This window comes from Pipistrellus hanaki, assembly GCF_964339955.1.
Source record: "Pipistrellus hanaki genome assembly, chromosome: 9".
Taxonomy (NCBI): Eukaryota; Metazoa; Chordata; class Mammalia; order Chiroptera; family Vespertilionidae; genus Pipistrellus; species Pipistrellus hanaki.
Genome location: NC_140511.1, coordinates 69127560 through 69152312, shown reverse-complemented (window position 1 = coordinate 69152312; position 24753 = coordinate 69127560). Strand labels below are relative to the sequence as shown.

The following is a 24753-nucleotide window of genomic DNA, read 5'->3' as shown; positions in this document are numbered from 1 at the left end:
TAATAGGGGATGATGGAGGCATTTTCTCAAACAGACAAGCTCTTTGAGAGCAGTGGCTCTCAACCTCACTGATTAATATGGCCTCATCACAGTTCAGCTTAGTTTAGCAAGCACTTATTAAACTTCTATTAAATGGCAGGCTTTGGTTAGGTAGTGGATAAGTAGACACTGGGTCTGCCTTGAGTTCTTCCCAGTCAAGCAAGAAGGATAGACTCCCTGATTTCAATTTAGCTTTAGCTCTGGGTATAGTTTCCAACCCTAACAAGTTTCTAAACTTGACTTAAACATATGCTTATATTTACTTTTTTAATCAGCATGCTTTTATTGAGCTTCTAACTGTGTACTATCAATATAGTACACAAATTCCTTACTCTGCTGGAGCTTACATTCTAGCAGAAGATACAGATAATAAACAAGTTAATAAAGATGTATTTCTAGGCTAAGAAATTTAGTCAATGGAAATACCAAGATATAAGGACAGAGACCATGTATTTTTTATTCACTATTAAGTTTTCAGAATTTGTTTTTATTCTAACAATATAGCCACTTAGATTTAGAAATATGTAATATAAATTCCCCCAAAGTTTGATAGCTTTGGGATATAAGTTTAATAAGCCTTTATATTTAGAAAAATGAACATTTTACAAATCAAAAATAATTGTTAAGCATTGGTATTGGCAAAGAAGAGGTCTTAGTTCAAGGAAAAATAGTTTTCTGTGCCAGTTTTATAAGTATATGTGTGCTTTCAGGTACAAATCACAAATTTCACCTCAAATTGGTTTTAGCAAAAGAAAATTTGCCTCATATTACAGGAATTCCAGAGATGGGGCAGAATTTGGATTTGGTTGATGCAATGGTCCAGTGATGTTACCAGTGACCCATTTCATTCTTTTTTCTTAAATTTGCCATCACAGTATTGGTTTCATCCTAAAACTTGTCTTGTTCACGAGGTGACAGCCAGCAGCAACTAGAGCAACGAGTTTTTTGTTCCTAGGTGGCATAAAAAAACTAAGACTGGCTTTTCTTTCTCGGCACCCCAAGCAAGCCTCTCTTTGTTTCTCATTGACTCAGCTGACTTAGACCTGCCCAACCCTGAACCAGTCTGTGGTAAAGTAGGTAGAATTACTGATTTAGCCTACTAATTTAGCCTGCAGTAGAGGGGATATTCTGGAATCAGCCAAAATGTCTGCATTTATCTTAAAATACTAAATTGTTGTTTAATTATCCTGGTATATTTGTGTCCTTTTTAAAAGTTCATTTAGCATGTTGAAATATTGAATCCAAAGAAATTGATGAGGAACTTTCTTTGTTTTTATTAGGACAAACAGAATATTCTGTGGCCTAAAAGAGCGGATTGTGCAGAAAGCTATCCTAGAGTCCCTGTTAGCGGAGAATTGCCAACCTATTTTCTTCCTCCGGAAAACAAAGGACTCAGGCAAGTGCTGGTGGATTGGCAAAGCACTTGATTCTGCATGATTGTCACCTGGCAGTTCTTTGAGAGCACCAGCCTTGGACTTGAAAGGTTAAGTCTTTATCTTGACATCACCCAAACTTTGAAAATATGAAACTTGTTCCTTTTTCTTGTGCCAGGATCCACGAACTCAACAGTGATGATTATTCTTCAGAAGAAGAGGCCCCAACCCCTGACTGTTCCATAACTGACTTCAGAAAAAGCCAGACTCTGTCCTACTTAGTCAAAGAATTAGAGGTCCGCATGGATCTGAAAGCCAAAATGCCAGATGACCATGCACGAAAAGTAAGGCTCATTTAGGCTGGTGTGTATTGCCGTCCATTCTGGGTGACTTCACAAGCCTCTTAGGTAGAACAGAAATTTGATAGAAGGTAATTTTGTTGAGCTTTAACTTTATAAAACGGAAGGATAGAGTTAAAGAATTGTTAAAATGCTGTTTGAAGGGTGCCAGGAAGGGGTTCCTCTCGGCTGCTGCTGGCATAGCCACCTAAGCACTGTTCCTCTCGCTGAGAAGTCTGCGAACATGAGTGACTAAGCTCTCTGTTGACCTGACGGAGGCCGTCTGACCACTTCAGTTTAGCTTTGTATCCTCCAGAAGTTTGTATATATTGAAAGCTTGATTCTCTTTCCTTGGCCTTGTGAACTCTGTTTTGGGCTTATACGAGGTCCTTAGGGATTTGTATGAATTGGATAACTACAGCATTTTTATAAATAAGTTATGTTATGTTTTTTCTTTAATTCTCTTAGTTATGTGTAACTAGGAATGTTTTATTACTGACTATAAATTCTGTATTACATACCATTCCATAGATACAAATGAAAAAATAAACTTGTTACAGAGAAAACAGACCATCACAATGACCTTCTTTTTAAAATTAATTTTAAAACTGTGAACAGTTACTACTTACATTTAACAAACATTTACTGAGGCAAAAAATATATATATCATGGATTAGGCACTGTTTTGAGTGCTAGGAATACAAAAATAAATAGGCCATGATTCCTGCCTTGGAGTTGCTCACAGTTATATGCATGCTGCAAGAACATAAAGTAGACTGACTGAGGATCTGGTGCATTTCCGGCTAGGAAAGATAGCACTCTTATTGTATCAGATATTGCATGCTGCTATCTTCTGAACACTTCCTCACTTGGTTCTGGACACCTAGGTTGACTTCAATGGGATATGATAGGTCACCTTAATAAGTATATGTCTTTTAACACTTTTTAGTTATAGAAAACTAGGGCATACATGTGAGCAGGTCGACACCTGTTGCTCTTTCTATGATCTCATTGTTACATGATTATAAATATCTATTCAAATTAGCTGTTCCTGAGGAGCTCAAGTAGAGACTGCTATCTATAGAAATTCTTTTCAAATGTCTTTCCTATTATATTCAATTGAGTCAGTCTTCCTTTTGTTGTTTTCAGATTTTGCTTTCCCGTATTAATAACTATACTATCCCAGAAGAAGAAATTGGGTCTTTCTTATTTCATGCTATTAACAAGGTGAGTCACCTACTTCAGACATCTGAAATTTAAGTGCTAAGTAACTGTTAGGTAAAAATTAAAATGTATGACTTGGGCTAGTACACACGCAATACAATAAATATACAGATGGTGTATTGTGGAATTATATACCTGAAACCTGTATAATTTTATTCACCAGTGTCACTCCAATAAATTCAATTAAAAATAAATAAATAAAATAAAAATTAAAAAGATAGAAAGTGCCTTTAGACAAGTGTTCTCTAAAGCAAAAACAAAATTGCCAGGCTGGTGTGCCTCAGTGATTGAGCATCGACCCCTGAACCAGGAGGTCAGGGTTCAATTCCCATTCAGAACACAAGCCCAGGCTGGGAGCTTACGCCCCAGTAGGGGGCGTGCCGGAGGCAGCCGATGGATGATTCTCTCTCCTCATTGATGCTTCTATCTCTCTCTCTCTCTCTCTCTCTCTCTCCCTTTCCTTTCCTCTCTGAAATTAATAAAAACATATTTTAAAATTCATTTAAAAGAATGAAATGCATATGTTTAAAATTCTTTTTTAGAACAAGTGCTGTATTCTTGTACTAACTGAAATATTTGGGGTTTTTTTTCAGCCGAATGCTCCTGTCTGGCTGATACTCAATGAAGCTGGACTCTACTGGAGAGCGGTAGGAAATAGCACTTTCGCTATTGCTTGTCTTCAGAGGGCTTTGAATTTGGCTCCACTTCAATACCAGGACATTCCTCTTGTGAACTTGGCCAACCTTTTGATTCACTATGGCCTTCATCTCGATGCTGCTAAGCTGCTACTTCAAGCTTTGGCCATTAATAGCTCGGAGGTGAGGTTTTAGGTTCCTTTGTAGTCACATACGCTATGTGGGGGTAACTCAAGATTCAGAGAAGAATTTGCATATTCAGAGAGGTGTAAAACATTTTGTTTTATTTTTTATGTGTTAATTTCTTTATTTTAAATGAGTGAAATTTATAATTATGCAGAGGTTTTTTGTTTTTGTTTTTTTTAGAAAATTACACTTAAATAAGAATGACATAGCTGCTAAAAATATACTGCCACTTTTTTATGGCAGTCTGAAACATCTGGCTTTTCTTTGTCCTACTCATCGCAATATGTACACTGCTCAATTTTATACTATTTTACAACTTTAATTGACAGATCTCTTTATACCAAGAAGTCCAGAGCACTAGTTAAAAGTTATTTTGATAAGAACAGAGGTGGGTTGATATTCATGTTTTGAACCTACTACATGCAGTCCATGGAGTCACATCACTACTTTGCAGTTAATTACTTTATTTCATAGTTTCTAAGAAGCCAATTCTTTTTTCTTTACTTTTATTCATATTTTAACATCTCAGAAATAAGTATATATGTTACAATTGATACCATCTTAAGTTTGATAAAATACAGTTATAATACATATATAATTAAATTGCTTTTATACCTAGTATCTAAATATTTGTAGATTTTCTATCCAAAGAAATGTTTAGGAACAGTGTACATGAATGGTTAAGTTTTATTTGAGATATCCCAGAACTAATTTTTTAAGTATGAGAAGAAATATTGCCATGTTAAGAGAATCCTTTGAAATTCATAGCTGGATTTTAAGCAGAAGTTTACAATCAGGGTACTACACAACAAGTCAAGTTGCTGAAGAAGTACATCCAAGTATCTATCGAATGTTTATCATGTGCCATGTGTGGTGGGAACAGATGCTCTATATGAGATATGATGAATTGACCTCCAGATGGAAGGCTGATACAGCTGTGTTCCCCTTGCTACTTTTCACTTTCTGCTACCACCAGCCAAGGCAATTAGGTACTATTCTTCTGAAGAAAAGAGAGCTCCTTTAGAGCTTACTTGCCTTTCCACTTTTGAATATGATACTAAATTAGCAGTTGTTATAAACTGTGTACTGAAACAAGAAAAAAATATATAAGTCAATTAATCAGGGTAGATACCCCCAAAATAAAACTTAATCAGTACCCCATCCCTAACTGTCAACATTTGGAAGTATTTCCTTGTTAAGCTTTTCTCCTATGTAAATATTTTGTAGTATTGCAAATATAAAATATTTTGTAGTATTTTGTAGTATTACTGGTGATATTTAAAACTTATTATATAAAAATAATTTATTACTGCATAGTTTTTTTTTAACCATCAATGTAAATGGTTCTATAAAGGTTCAGTGAATTAGTATATCACAGCTTACTGTTCCGTTGTTGAATATTTAGGTTACTGATAGTGCTTAGCTGTTGTCAGTATCATTTTCTGCATGAGGCCTTTTCTGTATCCCAGATAATTTTCTTAGTAAAGATAGATAGCACTGAAATTAGTAAGTCAAGAAGAGAATAAATATTTCAATGACTATAATACAAAATGCCAAACAGTCCATCAAAAGACTTGGGCCAATATACATTGCCATAATCAAGGTTTAAAATATTCATTTCATCTGTATCTTCACCAGAATTGGGCAATTAAAATAATTGCTAACTTTTATTGGTTGTATACTAGAGCCAGGTACCATAGTGAGCACTACACATGTAATAACTCATTTGATCCTCACAACCACCCTGTGGGATAGGATTTTCCCATTTGATAGATAAAGAAACTCTAAGAGATATATCAGAAATCAGAGCTCAGATTTAAACTCAGGGAGAGAGGCCACAGAGCTCACATCTTCAGCCGTGTCACAGTGCCTCTGAATTTACATTTGTGAAACAAGGTTCCTTTAAAATTTTTCACTTCTCTAATATAAATGTATCTTTTAATTTTTAAAGTAAATGCATGTATGTATTTCACTCATTTTGTTAGAATTTAGTTGTTTTTAATTTATATGAACTCATATAATAGTCTTTATCTGTCATGTTAAAATATTTTCTCTCTTTGTCTTTTTGTCTTAGCTTTTAAAAATTGCCCTTAAATTTGTCCATCTTTTTTCTTTTTATTCCTGTTGTTAGATATAAGATGTCCCCATAAGACATTTGAAAAAAAAAATAGTTCTGTTTAGTTTTTGTTTTCTATGACTTGTCTTTATATAAGTTAACTCTCAAGTATACAAAAATCTTTTCCTATATTATCATCTAGATGTTTTATGATCTATTTCAAGTTGAATTTTCTTTATGATGTGAGGTAGAGATCAGAGTTCACATCCACATATCAAAGTTCATATCCACATAGATACCCAGTTGTTCCAGCACCATATCTTGAGAACACTATCCTTTCCCTATTGAATCACCTATCACCTTTGTTCTGAACTCCAGACTCCTTTACCCAACAGTTTACTTGATATCTCCATTTCAGTGTCTAAAACACACTAAAAACTAAAGGCCAAAACTAAGCTCCTTAAAATTGTCCCAAGTTGTTGTTCTCTGTCTTCCCCACTTGAAGAAACAGTAAAGCCAGTTCCTCAGGACAAAAACTTGGAGCCATCCTTTCTCCATCTCTTAAGGCAAATCCAATCTATTAGCTAACCTTGCTGATTCTATTTTCAAAATATACCTATAATTTCACTAATTATCATAATCTCCACTGCTGTCTAATTTAAACCACTATTATCTTTTTTCTGAATTATTTCAGGAGCCTTCTAATTGGCTTCTCTGCCTTTGGTTTTTGTCCCCAGATAGTCTATTCACAATGCAGCAACCAGTCAGATCTTTATGAAAACAAAAACAAAAACAGATGTCATTCATCTCTTCAAATCTCTGCAGTGGTTCTCCATGTAACTCACAGTAAAAAAAACAAAAAAACAAAACAAGGATTAATAATGGTGAAGAAGATCCTATGTGAATGTGACCTTGTTTCTTTTTGGAATCCTTTTCTCATTCTGTTCTAGCCTCACTTGCCTCCTCGCATTTACTTGAAGATGCTAGCATGCTCCCACCTCAGGGCCTATTCTTTCCACTTGGAATACTTCGGTTCCTACCAAGATTTCTTCATAGCTTGCTCCTCCATATCCTTAAAATTTTTTTATAAATACTAACTTCTCAGTAAGTCCTTCCCTTACTATTTAAAATGGCACTTCCACCCTGGCAGGATAGGTAAGTTGGTTAGAGCATCTTTCTGATATACCAAGGTTGCGGATTCCATCTCTGGTCAGGGCACATATAAGAAACAACCAATTAATGCATGGATAGGTGGAACAACGAATCAATATTTCTCTCCCCCAAATCAGTAAATAACTAAACATAAAAGAAAATGGCAATCCCTTCCCCACTCTAGTATTACTTCTATCTCTTCCCTGCTTACTTTTCTCCATCACATTTTTTTATAATAGTGTAATATTAGACTGTAGAGTGAATTGGTATTACTGTTAGCAGTATAAATTTGTACATCCACTTTGAAAAACTATTTGGTTAAAACTAAATATATGCCCCTTTTAAGCCCACTACTAAGTATATACCCAAGGAAAATGAGTGCATATGCCTCTCAGTCAAAAGACATTTACAAGATTATTGATAGTAGCTTTATTCATAATAGCCAAAAACTGGATATAGACCAGTAGGAAAATAGGTGAACAAACTGTAATATATTCACATACTGGAACATCATATATAATTTTAAAAAGAATGAACTGATACACAAAAAAACTTTCAATTTCTTGAAACCTAGTTTTTGTATTGAGTGAAGGAAGCTACAAAAGGGTACATATTGTATATACACATAAGAGAACAGTATTTATTCCATTTAAATGAAATTTAAGAACAGGCAAAGCTAATCTATGGTGATAGAAGTCACGACATCACAATGGTGGTTACCTCTGGGATTGGGGTTCAGTGGGAACCTCTTGGGATACTAGAAACTTTCTAAATGTTCTATATCTTGAAATGTTAAGGGATCTATACAAAAAGTCATTGATCTATACACTTAAGACTAATATACATTACATACTTTATGTATTTTTTATCTTAGTAACAAGGTAAAAGATAAATTTATATTGTGTTACGCAGTTTAGAATTGGCTGGTGCGAGTAAAGTGGACAGTTAGACATTAGCTTCTTTGGGGTAACCTTAAAAAAAAGCCAAAAGATCTATAATGTAAAAGTATTTTGCAACTCCAGAAATATTAACTCATTAACATTTTGCTGATTTTTTTTTTCAGCCCCTGACCTTTCTGAGCCTGGGGAATGCTTACCTCGCTCTAAAGAATATCAGTGGGGCGCTTGAGGCCTTTAGACAGGCTTTGAAATTGACGACCAAATGCCCAGAGTGTGAAAGCAGCCTGAAGCTGATTCGCTGTATGCAGTTTTATCCTTTTCTGTACAACATCACCTCTTCTGTTTGCAGTGGTAAGCAGCTATTAAGTGCTGGCAAAATAATGAGTTCAGCCAGAATTTCTATTCTGATCAACAGAACACAGAAAATGGTTTTCTTATTTCCCCCAAGGATCTAACCCAACTACTATAATTCTAGATTCATAGTAAATAAATCGTTTATTATTTACTATACAGATACCTCAAGGTGTTAGGCTTAATTCTCTCCCAAAAACCCAGTTGAGAAAGACTGCCTAAAATGAAGGATGTTCAGCTGGGATTGGTAGGCTCTGAGCTTTTATTTTATTTCTTTTCCCTAAATCTCTGATTTTTATAGTGACTGAAATTTGTGGTCAGGGATATTTTTCCTATCCATGTATTCAAACTGTGCAATAAGATTCGAAGCAATCTTTCTTTTTCTATCCTCTTTCACTGAAGTACAGCCCCTTGCCTTTCAATGAAGGTAATCCAGACCTTACGGCACCTTTAACATAATCACCTGGCATTAGTGGTATCACTTTGCATTCTTCCACTTTCTTCCATGGCTACTTTGCATTTTTGCTTATGCATGTGCATGTGTGTCCACTTGGGTAAAAATATATGAGTTAATATCCAAACTATTACAAATTCATCGGTTCTAAGAGTTCCATGATGTTTGGCAATTTACTTGTTTAACCTTTACTACAAAAAAAAAAAAATGAGTTGGACTTGAATTATGAGAGGTATGGTTTACATATGTGTGAATCCTCATTGCCTTGCCATTGTAGGGCACACAGTGGGTTCTCCATTCATGTTCAAACTTAATTATAATATTAAAGCAGTTCAGTCCTTCACTTCAGATTTTTTTTTCAAGTGACTTCCACTTGGCTAAGCAACTTGTGTAAAAGAGATTGATCCCTAGCTGGTTTGGCTCAGTGGCTAGACTGAGGGGTCCTCAAACTTTTTAAAGTGGGGGCCAGATCACGGTCCCTCAGAGAGCTGGAGGGCCGGACTATATGAACTACTAATCCCTACTGTAACACCTTGGCTGCGCTCACTGCCCAAAAAACCTGGCAGGCAGGATCAGACTCCCCTGGGGGCTGCATGTGGCCCGCGGGCCGTAGTTTGAAGACCCCTGGGCTAGAGCATCAGCCTGTGGACTGAAGGGTCCCCGGATCCGATTCTGGTCAAGGGCACATACCCAGGATATGGGCTCAATCCCCAATAGGGGTCATGTAGAAGGCAGCCAGTCAATGATTCTCTCTCATCATTGATGTTTCTAGGTCTCTCTCCCTCTCCCTTCCTCTCTGAAATCAATAAAAAGTCTATTTAAATAAATAAATAAATAATAAAATCTATTTAGTAGATTTGGCACCCAATACTGGTTTTCCTATACCTTGGTCAGCAAACTGCAGCTCGTGAGCCACATGCGGCTCTTTGGCCCCTTGAGTGTGGCTCTTCCACAAAATACCACGGCCTGGGCGAGTCTATTTTGAAGAAGTGGGATTAGAAGAAGTTTAAATTTTAAAAAATTGGCTCTAAAAAGAAATTTCAATCATTGTCCTGTTGATATTTGGCTGTGTTGATTAATGAGTGTGCCGACCACTGTTCTAGGAAGCTTAGCCTGCTGTTATCTCAAGAATGCTAGGGCTCCCTGGCGTTCTTGCTTGAAATTAGGATGAAATAAGCCAGAAATTTAAATTTAATAATATTAATAGCAGGTATGGCAGTTTTCTTTCTCTTTTTCTTTCTTTTTTCAACATAGTATCTGCAAAGGAACATGTTTCATAGTAAACTTCCCAGGAGCGTTCAGAGATCTGAGCTGACCTTTCACATTTCTAGAGGAAGTTATGTAGCTGCCAAGCATTTTGGTTCTGCCTGGGGTTGTTTCTCCCACAGTCTACCTGTCACAGTGTCTGTATCTCAACTGACGCTGACTGCTTCCCATGCTTTGTCAACTTAAGATGAATGACATGACAAAGAGATCAGATTTACAGCCAATTCTCCTTTTTCTGAAAGGAGGCAGGAAATGTAGGTCCTCAGAAACCAGTGCAACCAAAATTCTGAGACAGAGCAGATTCCCCTGATATGTGTGAACAGAGCTTTCCCAGGATAGCTTTCAACTCCAGAATATGTCATAAGAAGGAAACACACACACTTCCTTGTCTTTGAGGGCACCACTTTTCATTCTTTGTGTTGTTTTTTTTAACTTGCTTCTGACTCATTCACCTCACTAGTGGGAAATGCCTGTAAAATCCTGAGGTTGCTGATTTCAAGTCTTTAATATGGTCTCTTTCCTACCTGGCATTGCACTTTTTAAAAAAATTCTTTATTGTTTAAAGTATTACATATGTCTCATTTTTCCCTCATTGACCTCTCCCTGCTAGTTTCCACCAACAACAACCCCCCCCCATCACATGCCCTCAACGCCCCCCCCCACCATTGTCTGTGTTCATGGGTTCTGCTTATATGCATGCATACAAGTCCTTTGGTTGATGTCTTACCCCCCACACACACACACCCACCCGCCTTCCCTCTGAGGTTGGATGGTCTGTTCGATGCTTCTATGTCTATGGATCTATTTTAATTCATCAGTTTATGTTGTTCATTATATTCCACAAATGAGTGGGATCATGTGATATTTATCTTTCTCCAACTAGCTTATTTCGCTTAGCATAATGCTCTCCAGTTCCATCCACGCTGTTGCAAATGGTAAAAGTTCCTTCTTTTTTACAGCAGTGTAGTATTCCATTGTTTAGATGTACAACAGTTTTTTAATCCACTCATCTGCTTATGGACACTTAGGCTGTTTCCAAATTTGGCTATTACAAATTGTGCTGCTGTGAACATAGAGGTGTATATATTGCTTTCTTTAGATATATTTCTAGAAGTGGGGTCACTGGGTCAAATGGGAATTTCATTTTTAATTTTTTGAGGAAACTCCCTATTGTCTTCCACAGGGGCTGCACCAGTCTGCATTCCCACCAGCAGTGTATGAGGGTTCCTTTCTCCACATCCTCAACAGCACTTGTTATTTATTGATTTGTTGATGATAGCATTCTGACAGGTGTGAGATGGTACCTCATTGTTTTGATTTGCATCTCTTGGGTGATTAGTGACTATGAGCCCGTTTTCATATGTCTCTTGGCCTTCTGTATGTCCTCTTTCGAAAGGTGTCTATTTAGATCCTTTGCCCATTTTTTGATTGGATTGTTTATCTTGCTTTTGTTAAATTGTATGAGTTCCCTATAAATTTTGGAGATTAAACCCTTATCGATATACAGTTGGCAAATATGTTCTCCCATGCAGTGGGTGGCATTGCGTTTTTAGGTCAGTTAGGACATAATCATTACTTTAAGGCCTACAAAGAACTTCATGCTGCAGCAATCACTGAGTGAGGAGCTGTTATTTCTGTTGAAACTATTTCTCGTCTTTCCTGAGTAGAGGGCAGAGCAAGCGAGATGGCTTCACTTGTCTCAGGTGCACTCATCACAACCTACGTCTCATCCTGATTCAAGGAGTTCCATATGCTTCTATCCACAGTGGTTTCATTAATGCTCTTTCTCAAGAATCCTCTTATAGCAGGACAGTATTAGCTCTCCATTTCAAAATTTCAGATAAAGAATCTAGACATAGAGAAGTGAGTTGATTTGCCTGAGTTCATATGATATGGCTGCAGTTAAGGCAGAATTTAAATTTATTTTGTGAACTATCCCTTTTGGGAGGAGGTGGATAATCATAAAGATATCTGTTCCCAGTAAGATTTCTTTCTTCCTATTACTCTGTGTGGTACCAAGCCCCACATGCCACCCATAGTTACGGTTTCCTGCTAATATTTTAAAGTATGTTTGCACAGCAAAGGTGAGCAATTAAAAGATATACTTTTGTACACTTCATGATTTATTTTACTACCTTTTCTAAAAGATTATCTTACTAGAGAAATAAATATCACGAAATTATGAGGTAGCTAAAATGGTCATAAAATAAATCACAATGTGTTTTTAAGTTACCTGCTTATTTTTTTTTTAAGGTTTTATAGTTGCATAATTTTAGTGCAATTGAGTGGAACAATAAAGAGAAAGACATACTCAAAAAGTCACCAATGTCCGTGAAAGGACAGTGTTATCTGTATTTTCCACTCAGGTGCCTTACATTTAATAGAATGTACCCAATGCCTCCTATACGGTAACTTTCCTTCTAGGCAGAAGAAAGAAGACTTTAGAATGAAATAAAACCCTATTAGAACAGGGATAGTAGGAATATTTTTAGAAAATTTCACTATTCACAAAAAGCATTTTTTTCTAGCATCTGTTACTTTTACCTTCAACAACATAAAATTTGAATTCTAGTTCCCATTACAAACCGGTTTAATTATTATTTGTGTCTTAGGAATTCATTATGTAATAAGAAGCACATGGGTAATACACTTATTTGTTATATGGGAGGATGGTATGGTAGAGGGAGTATGATTTGGGAGCAGACTGGAGCAACCTGATGGGGATTGTTAAGCAGAGGTAAGTGTTGATTTAACTGAATGTAGTATCTATAACCTGTTTTTATATTGTAAGAGTGAATTCACACAATCTCCTAAAATGTCCTTTAAAGAGCACATAGCAGACTGTGAAGCTTATTTATAAATGTACTAATTAATTTATAATTTAGATATGCTAAACACTTTAATGTGAAATAAATGCTCTTTTCTTCTAAGAGACTTATAGAAACAAACACTATATTGTCTCCAGCATTTATGTGCTCCCACAAACACACACTTTGGAAGTTGAAATTAGGCAAATATCTGGATAACTTCTGAGAATCAGTTGCTCATACTAGAGATTCTGAGTTGGCTACAGCTAAAAGGCCTGTGTGAAATGAGATTATGTTGGGATAAGTTCTCATTCCTTTGCATCCTGCCATGTACCAGGCAGTGGTCTCATTTATTAATAATCTCAACAACCCAATGAAGTGGATACTATTAATAAATTAAATTTACAGATGAGAAAACTGATTCACAAGAGGTTAAAAGGGATTTGAACTCACTTATTAGTATGGCTCCCATCTATGCTCTCACCCCCTGTGCTCTGCTACTGAAAGACCTACATGGTCCTGGCATTGGCTTTACTTGGCTTACTAGTTAACATGGCTCACAACATTTCTCATGCCTCTCAATTTATTTGTAGCATTTCTTTAGTATAAGTAATCCTCAAGGATCCTAAGATTCCCAACCAGAATCTCTTACCACCTTGAGATTCAGAAGGTAAGAATGCTGTTTTAAACAAGTGGTTACCCAACTCTAGTCAGAAAATAAATATTCTTCTTGGACCTTTGTAAACAGAATTCATATGAGAAGATAGGAGATTTTCTTAACCTTAGAAATGATAGGAATTTCTGAGAGGTTAGTTTACTCTGAAAACCTGTATCCATGGGATAAATTGTGCCTTTATCTCTTAGGAGACTTATACTTTGACAAGTATATTAAACATTTAGTTATTTCCCAGAACACCCTTTTAGGATACGTTAATGTTAGTAACCCAATTTATGCATATGATATTCTAAGCAAAGAAAAAGATGTTAATATGTCTTAAGATCTCATAGCAGTTCCAGAATCAGAAATATCCTCCTTGGAGTTTATGCTTAGTTGGTATTGCCTTGCAGTCTCTTACTTCTGAGAAAAACCAAACTGCCAGGATTTGAATTAGATGCTAAATGCTTTGCAAGCAAGTATAGAGCATTAAGCACAGAAAAGTGTTCCCATTTTCACCTGGGACCTTGTTATCTAAAGCATTTCATTTAAATTCTTTTAAAAAATCATATCTCTCAAGGTTAGTCTAAGCCATAGACTCTCCTCATTTTTGCATCAGCAAAAAATAAGTCATATGCAAGGAAGATGACTTGCTACTTCATAGGTAGGTGTCTTTCCATTTTTCCTTCTCCAACATTTTCTTGTGTTTCTTTAATGAGAACATAATCTCCACCTCTGTGGGGAGACAAGTGATATTTTTCCATTTAAGCAACTTTTTTTAGTTCCCCTATACTGTAGTCCAAGGAATGGAAACTCATTCTTCCTGGGGTGCTTCAGTTCTTCCTCAGACAACTGGAAGAGATGGTTTTAAATTAGACAATTTGGCTATTATTAGCCAAGATAGTTATGTAAATCATAATCAGAATGCTAAAGCAGTCTTTTTAACTGTCACCCTAAGAAAATCAATATTAACAGTTCTCATCTTACAAGAATATAGTTTTTTCTTGATCAGTTTAATTCTGCCTACTTCCAAGAAATATCGGAACATAAACTTCTCACTCTCCTTTTTACTCACCCAGTTCTCCCTGGTCCCCTCCTCTGCCCTCTCTCTCAGAGGTTTTGGCCCCAATTTCCCGAGTTGGAGGATGAGACATCCTTAGAATGCACACAGTTTGCTTTAGGATGGTGTCCTTATAAGTTGCTTATGAAGCATTTTAAATATTCCAGACATTTAAAAAGATGAGACCAATTAAATTTTTATAATGAGAAGAAGGTAGGAGAGAAAAATAAGAGACGCAAAGGTTGGAGGAGGCAGTCAACTGCAGAAAACAGCTGGAATTTTACTGGGTTCCAGTATTTAAGGTTTGTCCTTTGCTTTTGTAGTGTTAAGCTTTACTCTACCTGTGTCAAGGTGAAAAAGCTTTAGAAGCTAATTCACCAAAGCTGAAGGCAGGAATGTTTGCTGGAAATAACATATGTTTTAAAATTATCAGCGTCATTGCCATCATTATTTCCTCTCTGCTCTTAATAGTCATGCTTATTTACATCCCAATTAAGAATTGTCTCTTGCCCTGGCCAAGTAACTCGATTGGTTAGAATGTCATCATGATATACCAAGGTTGTAAGTTCAGTCCCCAGTCAGGACACATACAAGCATCAACCAATGAATGCTTAAATAAGTGGAACAACAAATCAATGTTCCTCTCTACTCCCTTCTCTAAAATCAATAAATAAAAATTGATTAAATGTGCTTCTCTAGACATCCTTTAAAAAGAAGAATTGTCTCAGAGAAGTATGATGTTCTTCATAGTAGACTTTATGCAATTGAGTATGCAGAGTTATCATTGCTCTGTTTTGTTTTAATACTCTTATCTGTAGTTTCCCCATACTTACTTACCTGCATACACTCAATGGCGAAGTCAGAAGTGGAGGCAATTCAGCAACCTCAGTACTCTCACAGGAGTATCTGCAGTAAGAAACCAACTATTGCTCATGGCTTTTCTATTAGCCCTCCACGGGCACATATAAACCCACACCTGGTACCTTCCCTCTCGTATCCCAAACACAAATCAGAATTCCTATTCCTGTTGCTTTGCTCAGCGAATCATTTCTCCCTGTCTATAATGCCTTCTCTATGTTTTCTGCTACTGTAGAAATGTTGACTAGTGGAAACCCCTGAGACTTTGTAGTAAGAACTGATTTCAAATCCCAGACCTGCCATTTACTGTTAAGTTACTTAATTTCACTGAGAATCGGTTTTCCTTATCTATAAAATGAAAGTTAATATTTCACAATGTGTTTTTGAGGACGTAGAAGAAAAAGGCAAAGGAAGCATTCATCAAATATTAGCTTCCTTTCTTGTAGATTCCCCTTTTTAAGTCCTTCCTATGATTCAAAATTCAAGATCTACCTACTCAAAGCTTATTCTCTGAAGGACTTATTTGGCAGGTATACTACCTCTTCATTGCTGGCTATCTTGTATATACTGTCTCCCCAAGTTGCTTGCAAGTTTCTTGAGAGCTAAAGCTCTCTTGAAACAGAATCCTGTTTCGATGTAGCCTTGTTGAATATGGTAGCCTCAGTTATGTGATAGAACTGATTCAAATCCCAGAGCTACCACTTACTGTGTGATGGTGCAGAAATGGAAAGGGACTCCCCGCATATGTAGTCCCCTTACTCTAAACTCAGTGAGTTGGGCAAGGTTTTGAGCCCATCATGTTTCCCTGGCACAATAAGGGAAGTGGCATGGCAAGTGCTTTCCTAAATTGTGGAGTCCATAAGGGAGTCATCAAAGCCAAAAAGAGATTTCTTGTATTCCCCCTCCTGTAGAAAGAGCCTGATTGGAATATATATCTCTTTGAGACAACATTCTCTGAAAATAAGCTTTTAGAGCATTTTAAATGTCTGGTAAAGGAGAGAAATTACTTATACACTCTTACCCAAAGAGAAATAGGAAAGTTACAGGCTTCCACTAAACATGCATCTACAGCCCATGTGCGCATGGAATATAAACAAGGAAGAGAAGACCTGGTCAGCTAACCAGATCGTTGTCTCATCAGACACAACTTCCCCTACCAGAGAAGACCATCAGATGGGACTGGTCAGCAGCTCTTTATCCATATTAACATACAGTCCCTAACAGAGTCAACTCCCTGGCAAAAATGTAAGAGGTCAGGCTCACCAGACATATAAAAGTATCTAAGAGTGCTGCGACTTCATGCAAGATCTGAAATTTTATGCTTCAGTCAATCTTTGTGTCCATGACCAGAACTTGTTTTCTAAAAGAAAAAGTCCCCTTTGTGATATTGCAGTCTTAAAGGTGGACTTTGCTACCACCATCCTCCTTTAAGTCTTTGTTTTTTTTTCCCATTTATAATCCTTTATCTTTCTATTCAATATATGCCTTTCATTTTAAGTTATGAGACAAAAATACTACATTTCTCTGCTATAATTAAACTATATCCAGATTTATTTAGGTAGAAGGCAAACTTTTTAATGATGTTTTTGACTTTCAAGGAAATCTTTTAACAGTCATTCATTATGTATGGAATGAGACCTTGGGCACGATCTTTGTTGCTACAAACCGCTCCCCCCTTCCCACATACTTGGTTCTTACTACTATAGCCTAGCAGGTGAATCCTGAACTTCAGTGCTGAATCTCGAGTCACGGAGGTGATCTGGCTTTGGGCCCTCCAGATCATTGATTTTGTATGTTCTGCTGGAGAAACACTGACACTGTCGCCTTTTTGCTCTTAATGCTTAGGGACCTTGAGCCATGGGCCACAGAAGAGCGATGTTTCTAATGTGCTGTATCTGTGTCTCTTGTCATTGAGGTCATTGTCATGAGAAAACCCCGGACAACAACCATGACAAACAGAAATACTTTGACAACGCCCAGTCACTGGATGCTGCTGAAGAAGAGCCCTCTGAGACAGGCACAGAGGAGGACCCCGTACTCTCTGTTGAGAATTCAGGGAGGGACTCAGATGTGCTTAGACTTGAAAGTAAGTTGATTTGACCTGAGCTGTGCTTCTGGGGTAAAATCAACTCTCAGGCTCTAAGGCTTTTCTCTACTCAAGAGTTTGTTTCCTTCTTTCATTACTTTGTAAAATGTAAAAATGCTCTTCACATTTCTTTCTTTTTTTCTCTGCCTCACTATCTCTTGCTAGAACAAATTTGATATGTTTATATACCAGTCTTCTTAATGTCATTAGTCTATTGAGTAAGTCATTGAAAAAAAGCAAGATAAGTTGTATTGACGCTAACCCAATAAAATGTAAAGATTTGGAATAATGGCATACCTGTCAGGCCCCCCCACCTAAAATCCCATTCTGTGACTATATTTTGAGTCAATTCCATAACTGGCGAAATTACTGACTTGTTTTTAATACTCATCCTACTTAACCAACATTTATTGCTTTTGGAACTACGCACAAGTCCCCACTTCTTAACTTTCCCTCCTCTCCTCTTGGCTTCTGGGACATCATTTGCTGTTGGTTCTCTTCCTGTCTTCAGACATCTTTTTCAATTTCCTTCACTTCTTCACTTTTCCCCTTATTAAGTTATCCAGGATCTTAACTTTGGTCTTCTTTTCTTATTTCTCTATGTGTTATCTATGGTATTTCACATACCTTTGAATATACCAATGATTCCATCTATATTTTCAGCTAAGATATTCTCTGAAACTCTAGATCTCATTTCTCCTTTTTTAGTTCTCTCTTTATCTGGATGTTCCACACACTTCAAACTTAACATATCCAAACTTGAACTTGTCCTCATTTTCACCCTATTTCCTGAATGACTTCTAATTTCTGTATTCCTACTTTCTGTTAATGGCAACGCATCTCACCCAGTCACCACTATACTCAGTCAGCTCCTAAGACCACTTGACTCTTCTCTTCATCTGTCCCTTCTCCCCTGCCGAAATCTTCATTTATTCCTTCTCCCCTGCCTAAAGTCAGACTTTCTTCATTTCTGCCTGGGCTGTTAGAGTGACCTCTTAGGTTGGTTCCTTCTTATCTAGTCTCTTACTTCAGTCTATGTAAGGAGTTAGAGAGGAAGAGAGAAAGGGAAGGATGGAGGGAAGGAAGAAGGGGAGCAATAAGAATGAGAGAGAGAGAGAGAATGAGAATGAGAATGAAAGTACATGTAATGGTACAATATTTAAAAAGCAGAAGCAACCCCTGTCACCAATTTCTTGTGTATCCAGAGTTTTTTCTAAAATCAGATCTGATCAGGTAAGTTGACTACATTTAAATTTTTCAATAACTCTATTATTGATAGGGAGAATCCAAATATCTTAGAATGGAATATGTGATGATTTGCCTTGGTTTCGTCTGTAACTGAACCACCACTAGTACTGCACGTGGCAGAAGTGCAAATCTCTCACCATTCCCCTCACATGCAGTGCTGTTTTGAGCCTCCATGTCCTTGCACAGGCTGGGAAAGGTCCCTGTGGACTCTTTGCTTTACATGGACAACTCCTAAGCGGCTCCAAGATCCAGCTCCAATGTCACCTCCTCTGTGAAGCATCCACCAAGGACTCCAAGCATTTAGTTGCTGCCTTATTTTCACTTTCTGTCAACACACATGTCATACAATATTAGTCACTTATCTCCCATCAGACTATAAGCTTCTTATAGGCCATGTCTTTTATAACTTTGTATTCCTGCGTACAATAAATATTCATTAAAGTAATAAAACATGGCACTTGCCTTCCTAAATAGGTCAGATTAACATATTTGCCAATTACACAATCTTATTCCCAAGTGATATTGTAAAAAAATGATGTCTAAGAGAAGCAGTCTAGACCCCAAAAGGAGAAGTTGTGACCTTCACATTTGCAGGTTTAGAAAATTAGTTTCATCAGTTCTGCCAGAAACTGTTGGGCTTTAAGAAAACTCCCTCCCATTTACTAACTCAAAAAAGATTGACTCTCAAAACAGATGGTCATTTATTCATTTACAAGGAAGCGACTCCTCTCCTGTGCCTGACAGACTTCTGTCTCTTTCTGGCATCAGACACCCACACTACCAAATGGACATCAGGAGGTTGCTTAATAAATTTACAGTTAACACAAATGAAACTGAGTCATGTTCAGGGGCGTTTTATTCAGTTTATAGAAATGCAGTACAACTCCCCACTGACCAGAATACTCTTGACTACCAAATTAGAGTCTTTGTTCCTCGGACAACTCAAAATAAAACCAAAATCTTGCTCTTTGTCTCCCTGATTTCTGAATGCACCATTGCGTAAGACAGATTATAACCTGGTGCTTACGTTCTTTATTCTGTTCATCACCCTACTGAGGATAGAGTACAGTTGCCCTGGCTGAGCCTAGGTGTTCCCCAGCTCCCTTCAGCATTGTGCAAACTGTCTCCTGGTGTGGGTTCCTTTTCATAATCTATAACATGATGATGACTTTTACTAGTTTTACTATTTGTACTTTTTAAAATTTCCTCCAAAAGTATAATACAAAAATTACTTAATGTCTATACTTGGCTTTTATTATAACACACTATTTGTATTAAAAAATGGAGTGTTTCTGTCTCTGTTGACCACATCTTAGGAAGCCCACTGGTCTGAACATGCCAACTGGTACAACTGTAGTCTCCTTGGACTTGTCATTGTTCAGGGGAATTTCAGAAGAAGGTACTCCCAAAATGTAGACAAATGGGAAAAAAAGTTAGTACCCTTTCTAGTAGCCATAAACTATTACGATAATTACTACCTTTTTGTGGTACTTATAATTTACAAAGTATTCTGAATTATGTATTAACTTTATGGATTTTATTACTAAGCCCATCTGATAGAGGAGAAAATTGAGACCCAGTGAGCTTAGATACCTTGCCTAAGATATTCAGTAGGTAGCATAATTAAAATTATTCTTAGGCCTTCTGATTTCATAAACTGTCCTTCTGCACATGGTTCTTAGAAGTAGGGGTTTGATGGATTAGAACTCTGTTTTTCAATTGGTAAGGTCATTTTTAAAGAAAAGTAGAATCTGTCATCACCATTATATAATGCAAAGAATATTTTTTTGTCAAAAAGGTACAAAGACAATCTCAGAATAAAGATGAGTCTAAGTATCTAGACATGTGTATGTTATAATTTTATATGCGTGTCTTTGTTTTGAGTACTTGCACTGAGTTCTTTCACTTTTCTCTGAATGTGCTGTGCTCTGAAAATCTCTTAAATGGAGGTGCCCAGGCTGAATTAACCATGAATCTCCAGGTAGTCTCAGACATGGCAAGATTGTACTGGACTTCTTTTTCTCTTCCTTTTTCTCTTTCCGTTTACTTCCCCCTTACCCCCACCCCTTTTTTTTTTCTTTCTTTTTGAAATCAGGGCATCATATGCCTCTCTCCATCATAGCCCCTAGTCCCTGTGATTCTAACAGGTTACCTAACGTGGCGCAAACTCAACTATAAGTTTTCCTGGCACTCTGAGATAGAATTCATCCAAGTGAAAAACCGTGAACTCATTATAAGCCTCACTGGGGTGCTCATAGTGGCTTCATCTCACCATTTCAACATTTATATTCTCCCTTCTTCAGTATAGAAATGGTGCAGGTTAATGAAGATAAAGAAAATAACAGAGATAGGGCTCTCAGTCTCTGTGTTTTCAGTTTATACCATACCATCGGTCCCACGAGCAGATGCCTAACATTACTTTTTCCTCTTGCTTCAAGCACAATTTAAAACCTTCTGAGATCCTGCTACAGTCCAGGCCACTCACCAAACCTGGATTCTGTATTTCCAACTGCTTATTGAACAATGTCTGAAGATATGTTCCTCCATGCATTCTAGCCCAGACTATAAGCTCTATGAGTTATTATATTCCAGGCCTTTGGGACATTGTTAGAGACACAGCAACAAATGTTTTAAAAAATTAATGAGTAAGCATCTAAAATCTGTCAACTGATGGTGGTGCCAATTCATGTTGAATTCCTCAATTTGGGGTTCAGTGAAGAAGGGAACTATTCAGTGCAAAGAGCTCCTTGGTGATACAGCCCAGGTCTGCTCTGATCTGCTCTGGTGAGACATCTAGCCAGGGAAATGCAATCTTCAGTCTTGGTGGAAAGGGAGAGTGCACTCATAGAGCCAGAGGTAGCTGGCTTTATGGACAGAAGTCCCTGCTCTGGTCTCTGATTGGTTAGTCCTCATGCAAATTGGGACTCTAAATCTTTACAGTTTGATTGGTCCAAGAGGCACTGTCCTGGCTGGTCAAAATAGAGCTGCTCTGATTGCTTGGGGCTGCACAGCTCCAATTGCATGGGGAAAGCCACATACGATTGGTTGAGGTAGGATTCCAGGAACTCCTTTATACGAGCTGGCTGAGATGGCAGGAACACAGTGCAGGCAGGCAGTTTAGTGCAGACTTCTCCCCAAAGTGCAGTTGGCGTGAGAAGCCCTGTGTAGAAATGGCTGCTAGACTCTTAAAATTTGAGCCCAGTTAGTTACAGTTGGGTTCACAAATCCCAATGCTTTATCCTATTGCCCTTTTCTAATTCCATTGTCTTTGTAAACAGCATTCTGTTGTCATATTCACAGATTCCAAAACCATGTTCACATAGTATAAAACCCACCGTTCACCCTGGCTGGTTTGGCTCAGTGTAGAATATTGGTCTACAGACTGAAGGGTCCTGGGTTTGATTGCAGTCAAGGGCACATACCACGGTTGCAGGCTTGTCCCCAACACAACCAGGGCCACATGCAGGAGGCAACCAATGGAAGAATCTTTCTCTCCCCCTCCCTTGCACTCTCTAAAAATCAATGAAAAAATATCCTTAGGTGAGGATTAACAACAATAACAAAAAAAAAAAAAAAAAGCCCAACCACTGTTTCACATTAAGCTTTAAAATCTTTTTTTTTTTTAATTTTATTTTTCTCCATTGAAATTTATTTTTCTCCATTGAAATTTCTTCACATACCTCTTCCCCTCCTTTTTAAAAAAGTCCCTTTATCCTCACTCTAAGTCTTATATAGATTATTGAAATACCCTTCTAATTGATCTCTTTATCTGTCCTGCTCTTCTTCCTCCCTCCCCACTCCCAAATACACCAACTGATTTACTACTGTAACCTTCACAAATGCTATGACTCTCATCTTGTAATTCTTCTGCTAAGCCAGCAAGAGGCTCTCTTTACAGTGAATCTTCTTCCAGACTTTCCCAGACATTCTCAGTGTCTCCCACCTTCCCTGAGTCTCTTATTTGCTGATAGCATCTATGTACACTTTTTGTCCTAGTTAACTTGAAATTAGTAGTTCCTGCACATATACCTTCCTTATGCCTGTATCTGTCCATGTGTATGGGTATGTGAGTTTGTACATGCTTTTTTAGTGTTGTCACTCTGGGGAGTCCCCTGGCCCTCCATTCTCTCTAAATCCTGCCACACGTAGTCTGCCTTCTTTTAGGAAGCATTTTGTGACTACAGTCAAACATTTTTTCCCCTTGCAAAAAATATTTAAATGTATTTGTTCTCTTGTTGTTTAATATGTATAGTTTTGTGTCTTCCACTTAATTATAAATCCATTTAATTCCTCAGGGTCAGATTCCTCAGGTTCCTATTCCTTTTGTTCCCACCTACATTGCTCATATGTGTAGATGAGCACATAGTATGCTCTAGGACTGGTGTTTTTGGTTTTTTTTGGTTTTTTTTTTTAAATATATTTTATTGATTTTTTACAGAGAGGAAGGGAGAGAAATAGAGAGCTAGAAACGTCGATGAGAGAGAAACACCGACCAGCTGCCTCTTGCACACCCCCTATGGGTCACCATACCCCAGCAGCCTTTGAAAAGACCTACTGGCTGCCAGCAGCAAAAGCCTGCAGCAAGCTCCAAGCAGAGGAATACCAAGATGAGAACCATTGTATTTATAAAGTTAGGGTGGTAAATCAGTTGGTGTATTTGGGAGTGGGGAGTGAGGAAGGAGAGCAGGACAGAGGATAAAGAGACCAAGTTCCATAATCTCTCTTTATTTGAATATTCATTTTCATCAATGAAAGCTTCTTTCTTTAAGAACTTTTAAATGATATATATTACCTAATGGTAAGGGCACAGGAAACCATTAACCTCTGGGAACCCTTTGCAACTAAACAGCATAAATGCTTTTTAAATAGTAAGCTAAGCTTCCAAACACAGCATCCATATGCCGTTCTAACTATACATTGGAGAATTAGTCGCCTGCAGCCTCCTTTTGGCCAAAAGCCACTTTCGTTTAAACCCATATTCTTGGCTATGGCAAAATTTGTCAAAAAAAAAACCAAAAAACCTTTTCCTTCTCAGGACCAGGTGCAAGCAATCCCATAGTATCCTTAGGAGAAGGAAGGAGAGTAAGCTAAAATACCATGAGGAATACTTAGAGACAACAGTGTTGCTACAAGTCCAATGACAGGTAAATCTCTAAGTTGCTATTTGGGATCCCCATAGCAACCTTGCCCAGCTGCCTTCCTGGGTTAGCTCCTGAGAAATTTGTAAATGACCTAATATGCTGCTCATTACACTAAAGACATACCTACTTTGCTCACCATTGAGCTGGGTTGACTATACTTTAACACATTAAAAGGTAAACCTTAAAGTTTAAAAAGTTAGCAGGACAACGAAAAGGCAAGATCTCACAAACCAAATTATTTCTGAGTTCCCATTTATTCATCCTGTGCCTACTATGTGTCAGGTAAAATGTTGGACATTCAGGACATAGTAACAAACAAGATAGAACCTGAAAATTAAAACTGTTTGTCAACCCCGCATTTATACTACTTGTCACAAATTTAGGCAAGTCACTAACCATTTTTATCTGAATATTCTAAAGAAAAACTTTTGCAAACCCCTATTGTACTCTATACTTGTTTCAGAATGCCACTCATCATTATCATCATCATCATCATCATCATCATCAATAGAAACCAGCAGATTGGTTCAGAAAATCTAAAATAAACATCCTTAAAAGGACAGTTGTACATTCTGTAGTCACTTGTTACAAATAGAAGAACCCTATAGCTTTTCAAAAAAGAATAACAGATTTCTGGTGGTACTGACAATGGACCTTCCCATTCTCTGGAGTTCAGTGGGGAATGGGTGACAGATGCCACCAGAAGTAAGGGTGACCCTGCATCTTCTGTGAATAGGGTTCAAAGCTTTGCTATTGTTAGCCACGCCTCCTCAGAGACAAATACTGTGCATTTCTAAGAGGGGTTACTCACAATCACTATATAGGTCCATATGGATATGAGATTCTTGACCATCATCTTTTTGATAACATGTTCTAAATCACTGAACAAGCTAGAATTACCAAGTAAAGATCACTAGAATAATTG

General features: G+C 37.4%; 1 protein-coding gene across 1 annotated transcript in view; it reads left to right on the top strand.

The window, feature by feature from the left end:
• The window catches only part of TTC17 (tetratricopeptide repeat domain 17), a 73596-nt gene that overhangs the window by 29655 nt on the left and 19188 nt on the right, over window positions 1-24753 (top strand). The window contains exons 12-17 of the mRNA XM_084894000.1: window positions 1320-1435; window positions 1591-1756; window positions 2900-2977; window positions 3568-3792; window positions 8067-8253; window positions 17269-17439. Of these exons, the coding sequence (XP_084750126.1) occupies window positions 1320-1435; window positions 1591-1756; window positions 2900-2977; window positions 3568-3792; window positions 8067-8253; window positions 17269-17439 (943 nt within the window). The remainder of the gene's footprint in view (window positions 1-1319; window positions 1436-1590; window positions 1757-2899; window positions 2978-3567; window positions 3793-8066; window positions 8254-17268; window positions 17440-24753) is intronic.